The following is a 7,198-nucleotide window of genomic DNA, read 5'->3' as shown; positions in this document are numbered from 1 at the left end:
TAATTTTTTTTTAAGCAAGTAACATTTCCTGAACCTGAGGGAAAGCCTGGTGGGTTGAAACCTTGTTTGTTTTAATACATCCTTTTGGCTGGAATTTACTGTTAGGATATAGAGCCTATATGTAGGCTATATTTTCATCATTACAATAAATACTACTACCAATGATAAGGTTTTTATATCTGAGCTTGTGTAATGACATATTATAAATACTGTTTGTCACACAACAACAACACTACTCACATATTCACACACACACACACACACACACACACACACACACACACACACACACACACACACACACACACACACACACACACACACACACACACACACACACACACACACACACACACACACACACACACACACACACACACACACACACACACACACACACGCTTTTATGCTCAAAAATTGGTGACCTGTTTTTGTTGTTGTTGTGGGTTCCCATAACATCTAGTGTCAATGACTTCCATGTGTCAATGACTTCCACTTCCATGTGTTCACTGATAGTCTCGTTTGGACCTCTTTGACATACTGCCAATGTGAAACATTGGTTACATTAGAATCATTGGTTACTTACTGCCTTTGAAAATGCTATGCTAATAATAAATGAAATGTAGATTTAGAAAGTTCTCATTTTGAACCTCATTTTGAGCAATAGCAATGCCAATGTTAAAAATGGTCAACTAACAATTGCAGACTTTAATGTGGGACAAAAACACCAATGCCTCTACCATTTTGAAAGGTCATAGGCAGATGGAAAATTATGTTTGCCTAACACGTTCATACACAGATCTTTGTAAGTTATGTAACAATATTCAGAGGTGTAGCAGCAAAGTATGGGCCCTATGCACAATTAGCTCCAATGGACCCCTTTGAATGTCATCTGTGAAAATATTTGTTGATTCAATAACATGCAGAGACAGGATTTTTGTGTGTTTACTCGGGGTAAGTACCGTCCACTGACTACACCGCTGCGCTCGAGCCAGCACCACTTCCTTGCCTTCCTTGTCTGGAGTAAAGGGACCTCAAAACTACACTACCTCTCCATTCGAGCAAGGGGTGTCGGTAGTCACCGACACTTGACCAGAGGTGGACAGATGGTCAGCAGAGGTGGGCACCTTAGACTGATAGGACATGGTGGACGTGTCTCTGTCCTGCTGGCTGGAGATGACAGGCTTGAGTGGTTCCTTGCAGCACAGGGCCTGGCGTACCTTCTCGCGGAAGTCTTCAGACACGTAGTAGAAAATGAAGGGGTCCAGGCTGCTGTTGAAGGTGCTGAGAGCCAGAGACAGCAGGTAGGGCTTGTAGAGACTGTCTAAGTTTTCAGAGTCCACAAAGAAGTCTTCTTTCTCTGCTAGCCACTGGAGGTTGTGCACGATTAGCAGGACATTGCTGGGAAGCAGACACACCACACAAACCACCATCACCAGCACAGTGACAAAAATGGCGTGCCTATAGCACTTGCCAGCTCTAACCAGTGTGCAGATGACGCAGCCATTGCAGACCATCACCACCAGCAGTGGCAGCACAAAGCAAATGCTAAAAAGACTGGCAAAGTAGGGCAGGAAGAAGTTGCGCTGTGTTTCCAAGTGTTGTGCATCATGGCAAGTAGTAACATTGAGGTTGTTGATGTGGTACGTCTGCTGCGTTGCTAACAGAGGTGCCATAGCAGTGAGCACCACGATCCACACAGCCACGCTCATACACATAGACAGGCCATGACTGCGGATAGTCAACCCAACCATCGGATAAACCACAGCCAAATATCGGTCAAATGCGATCAGTGCCAGGCACATTATGGAGCCATACATGTTCCCGTAGAAGAGCGCCATCACCAGGCGACAGAAGGGCTCACCCAGTGTCCAGTTGTTGCCCTGGAAGTGGTAGGCGATGCGGAAGGGCAGCACAGCCAGCAACAACAGGTCACAGGTGGTCAGGTTGATGAGCAGGATGGTGGAGGGCTGCTTCTTGGTGCGGAACAGCAGCACCCAGAGGGCCAGCAGGCTGGACGGCAGACCCACCACCAAGGCCACCAGGTACAGGCTGGGCAGCAACGCGGTCGTGCTGGTAGACATGAGCTGCTCTTTCTCTCCAGGGGACATCATGTCTGAGTAGTCTATAATGAAGGTGTCCAAGGAGAATGTCCCTGAATGGAGATAGTTGGATTGTAAGCCATTCACAAAGATAGTGAAAGGGTACAAGATAAAGTGATTACACTGCTAAACCAGCACCTAACACTTCCCTTCATTGCGGAAGGAAGGTTGGACTTTGCTAGTCATTATCTTCCCAAGGACTTGGAAGTAAAAAATGATTATAGGTGTCGTGATCCAATGCCTATCATCTTGTTGTAATTCAAATAGCAAAATATGCAATGTAAACCTTCCAATGCAACATTATTGGACCACAATTGAAATGTGGTTTACAGTTGACACTCCCCCTGATTGCTATCTAGATAAGATTTTCTCTGTAGAATACATGTCAGTGGAAGTCAGATCTTCTGTATAAAAAAGAATTAAACACAAGGGGGTAATTTACCAGCCTAACAAATTACACAAAGTGATGATGTCATCTCTGCACAGTCTGCCACTTAGGGCTCGAACTTGCGACCTCAGAGAATATTCCGGACATGGGAGGCAGACGCGCTAACAAGTGAGATAAATGGTCAGGCTCTTAGTTTGGTCCTCAGTTGTAAGCACATCTCAATGAGACTTTGGGAGGAAGACTTACTAATGTACAGTGAAGCTCTTCTAATTGACATCCATTACACATGACAAAGAGATCATAAAATCAACACAAGCAGGCAGAAAGAAAGAAAGAAAGAAAGAAAGAAAGAAAGAAAGAAAGAAAGAAAGAAAGAAAGAAAGAAAGAAAGAAAGAAAGAAAGAAAGAAAGAAAGAAAAAAATAATGAATGGATGAGTGGATGAATAAGTGTCGGTAACCGCTTTGTGAGAGTGCATTTGTATGTCTGTGAACTGTGTCAGCTATGTTTCTGTTCATAGGCAATCCCGTGGTTTGGGTTTGTACACAGCCTACTAATGCATGTAATGCACTGCAGTGTGGGCAGTTGGGGGATAACCACAGCCCCTATGGAGTAGTCCATACGATACTCAGTCACTTAGTGTCTCTGGTCGTTTTTTTATTATTTGTTTTCAAGAAGGCTACAACCAGGAGGCAATACTACAACAGTATTATTTTTTGCCTATAGATAAATAACCTTAATAGGTTCGTCTTCAGAAGATACAATGATAGTGACTATGCCCTCGTGTTCAAGTTTTCTGTTGCAGAAAACAATATTACGTGGTCTGATCTTATTGATGTCTTGTCTGTTTTTGACAACCCGGATTCACTGTACAATCCAGTTTACCAATAGGTAAACCAACAATTTACCAACAGGTAAAATCTGGTCTTCTGGAACATGTGGCACTGGATTGCAGTTTTGAGATCCAGGTTGCCCATCAGTGGTTTCAGCTTAACCCTGATTAGGAGCCGTATGTGAAACTAATACCGGTAAAGATTACTATTCTGTTAAGAAAGTATGTCTGTGTGGCGGGGCACACGATAAGAAACACGTCTCCAACAGTTTGCACAAAAACACAAACATTTCCTCGTCTGCAATTATCATGCTTAACTCATTAAGACCACCACCGACATCTGTGCAGTACAATGAGCTGTAGCATCTAAGCATAGGTAGTACCCTGAACAGTGTTGACAATTCTGTTTAAATAATTTGACCCAAAGAGTGCATCTAATGTGTTAAGTACTGCAGTGTATTGGTTGAAATAAACAGCTCTGTTATCCCCTTAATCCCTGAGAAGAAAGGTGTGGACATGAGTAGAGAAAGAGAGATTCTGACATGATGCCAAAAGAACATGGGAGTACTTACATGTCTCCAACACGGTGTCATTATCCAACTGGATCTCATTGATAGACTGAATTGTCTCATTGTCCATATCCAGTGGTGGACTTGAATCCAACAGAGACATCATGGTCGCTTGCACTTCTTATTGACAGAGAAGCAAATTCAAGACCTTCAGGAGCTGCTGCGTGTTACACTCTGTCGCTTTCCATCTCTCGCTTGCTCTCTCTCTCTCTCTCTCTCTCTCTCTCTCTCTCTCTCTCTCTCTCTCTCTCTCTCTCTCTCTCTCTCTCTCTCTCTCTCTCTCTCACTTGCCACTACTCTGAACATGTGGTGTATGTATATGTGTGCTCTGCAAGAGTCATATTTCCATAAAATACCTCACTAACACATTTTACTGTTTTTTCTTTGTTCAAGATTACATGAATATGGATGTCAGATCATCTTCTAATATGTACAAATGTAAAATGTGTTGCTATGCCTTACAAAGTACTTTCAAGTAGCTCTACTCCCATACTCTGCTAGTGAAATAGACGACACAACAAGGGGAAATTGTGAGTGAGCAAAACTAATTCTGATAATGAACAACTAAAAAAATTGCACACGGAACGTAAAAAATATCAGTAACAAGCGTAATAATAAATACCAGTTTATTGAGAGTGCTATTCAAAGTAGTGTCAGTGGAATGACAAGTTCACAACACAATGCAATCTCAAAAGAGTAATGCATGGAACAGGATGATGTTGTTTTGTTGATAACTTTATTTTATCCCTATATCCAAATCTCTTTTAATTATCAATCAATATTCATTTTTTCACATTTCAAATTTTTTACCAATTCCAAGTTATACTTAATCTCATCAACTGGTATGATTCGCCTTCATCTGTGCGTGAGGAAATCGGAACACCCTTGCATGGCACTTAACACTGCCAGTTTACATGAATCAGGTTGGACATACTGTGAGCTACTGTATATTTTCAGCTGAAAGACTGAAATGGTTCATTTACCCATTTTGGGCCTGACGACACATAATGAGGAGGTCGGCATCACACCTCTCATCATATGACAAAAAGAATATCACCCCAGTCTTTATTTATTGAAACATAGCCAGTAATGTTGATAAACTGACACTGGTTTGTGTATAAATAGAGCACAAATATACTGTAGAGCTGTAATAAATGTGTCAAGCCTGTGTGTAGCAGTCTCGAGGAAAGGACAATCAAGTCTCCCTTGTTCTGCATGCACACCTGAAACCAGAGGTTTTTTTTTTTTTAGAAGGAATCGTTTTCAGAGGAAAATAAATCTGTGTAAATGAAAGGCAGACACAAAGGGAAAGGTCTCCATTTTTGGAAAAAACTGTGTGAAAACAGGGTGTAAGGAGTGAGTTGGAGTGAAGTATTGCCATTGTGATCACAGGATCATGTCACTCAAGATGACAACAGTAATTCCCCTGCAACAAGTTAGCATATCATTTTACACACACACACGCACACACACGCACACACACACACACACACACACACACACACACACACACACACACACACACACACACACACACACACACACACAGGCATTCTCTCTCTCTCACACACACACACACACACACACACACACACACACACACACACACACACACACACACACACACACACACACACACACACACACACACACACACACACACACACACACACACCAACTCTAATTGCTTAGCAAGTGTTCCGGCCTTTCATTTGAGATCAAGTTTACTGGACTGAAGTCACTGAAGACACCACAACACCACCATTAGATACAGTAAGAGGAAAATGGACGCTTTCGTATTGCTACCCATCTATCTCTCTGTCTGTCTCTGTCTCTGACACTCTCTCTCTGTCTCTGACTCTCTCTCTCTCTCTCTCTCTCTCTCTATCTCTCTCTCTCTCTCTCTCTCTCTCTCTCTCTCTCTCTCTCTCTCTCTCTCACACACACACACACACACACACACACACACACACACACACACACACACACACACACACACACACACACACACTCATTCTTTCTGTCGGCTATACCCCCAGAGCCTGGTCCCTCCGTCAGCTGTCCGTCCCTCTGACTCAGACTGCACGTCAACCACCCCCACCCCCACCAACCCTGATCACCCCCCACCAACTGCTTGATGTGCAGGGTCAACAACAACATGTATCACCTATGGTGCTCCATCTAGTCTTATGAAAACATTACATTATAATTTGGGCAGAAGTGAAGAACTAAATCATTTTACGTGCATGTAGCCTACTAGGCCTATATATAGGCCTACAGTATTTTCCACATGACAATAAATACTGTAGAATAGCTTCATGGCCATGGTATAATAGCTGTTCTCAATTTCAATTTCAAAACACAGACTCATCATACTATGTACAGAAGTACATCACTCCACAGACAGACACATCTGCTTTCATGCTTTTCTTCAAGGATGTTTGTATTTTAATGGTTTCATTTGACAGAACAGATTGAAATGCTTGAAGGCATTGCGTTGTGAGTGCCCATATTATAAGGATCATATACAAGTCCTTCCTTATACCATTGAGGACCTTCTCTGGATTGGATTATACAAGCTACAGTAGTTTATGCAGCCTTTTATGCATCAGATATGTTGTGGGTTGAAATATTGAGATTTCCAAATATACCAAAGCATCTCCCATCTGAAAACGTCTGAAGCAAAAGTTTGCAGTATGTGTGCCGTTCTTATGGTTGAATAAGATAGATAAACTAAAAGGGTGTAGCCTACCATGCAGAGATAGGGCTTGAGTGCACCCTCCACTGACCATAACACTGCATGGCATCAAGCAACACTTTCTCACTCCCCCCATCTGTACATGTAGTATATACACTGAACACTTTGCAGTGTTAATTCAACACTTACAACTTACACACAACCAAATATTCTCCAGAAGAGTAGAGTAAACTGGTTCACTTCGGAAAGACTAGGCCGGGGATGACTGGAGCACTCATAATGACTGACGTTTCGACGCTGTGTGCGTCTTCTTCAGAGTCGCTGTGTGCGTCTTCTTTTTTTTTTTTTTTTGACTCTGAACAAGATGCACACAGCGTCGAAACGTCAGTCATTATGTTTTTCACCACAATAAAATATCTAAAAGTATCCGAGTGCTCCAGTCATCCCTGGCCTAGTCTTTCCGAAGTGGACCAGTTTACTCTACATTATATACCGTCCTGGACTGGACGCACCAAGAAGGTTAGAGCGCAAGTGACTTCCCTTTTACTAATTCTCCAGAAGAGTGTTGAATTTGACTCTCCAGTGCTGTTTTTTTTTTGCGTCACCAAAG

General features: G+C 42.5%; 1 protein-coding gene across 1 annotated transcript; it reads right to left on the bottom strand.

Annotated features, from left to right (window-relative positions):
* Positions 1-1,040: 1,040 nt before the first annotated feature.
* Positions 1,041-3,996, bottom strand: LOC134439524 (proteinase-activated receptor 4-like). The gene is made up of 2 exons (XM_063189421.1): positions 3,894-3,996; positions 1,041-2,155 (listed from the first exon to the last, which is right to left on the bottom strand). Exons 1-2 carry the CDS (start codon positions 3,994-3,996, stop codon positions 1,041-1,043), a joined length of 1,218 nt encoding a protein of 405 aa, XP_063045491.1.
* Positions 3,997-7,198: the final 3,202 nt, after the last annotated feature.

The sequence above is a fragment of the Engraulis encrasicolus genome, chromosome 23 (genome assembly GCF_034702125.1).
Source record: "Engraulis encrasicolus isolate BLACKSEA-1 chromosome 23, IST_EnEncr_1.0, whole genome shotgun sequence".
NCBI classification, from domain to species: Eukaryota; Metazoa; Chordata; class Actinopteri; order Clupeiformes; family Engraulidae; genus Engraulis; species Engraulis encrasicolus.
The sequence above is the reverse complement of the archived record's forward strand: the minus strand, read 5'-3'. Positions and strand labels throughout refer to the sequence as shown.

Coding starts and splice junctions, on each gene's coding strand:
- LOC134439524 (XM_063189421.1), bottom strand. CDS start 3,996: ATGATGTCTCTGTTGGATTCAAGTCCACCACTGGATATGGACAATGAG. Junction 2,156..3,893: donor TGACACCGTGTTGGAGACAT/GTAAGTACTCCC, acceptor ATCTCCATTCAG/GGACATTCTCCTTGGACACC.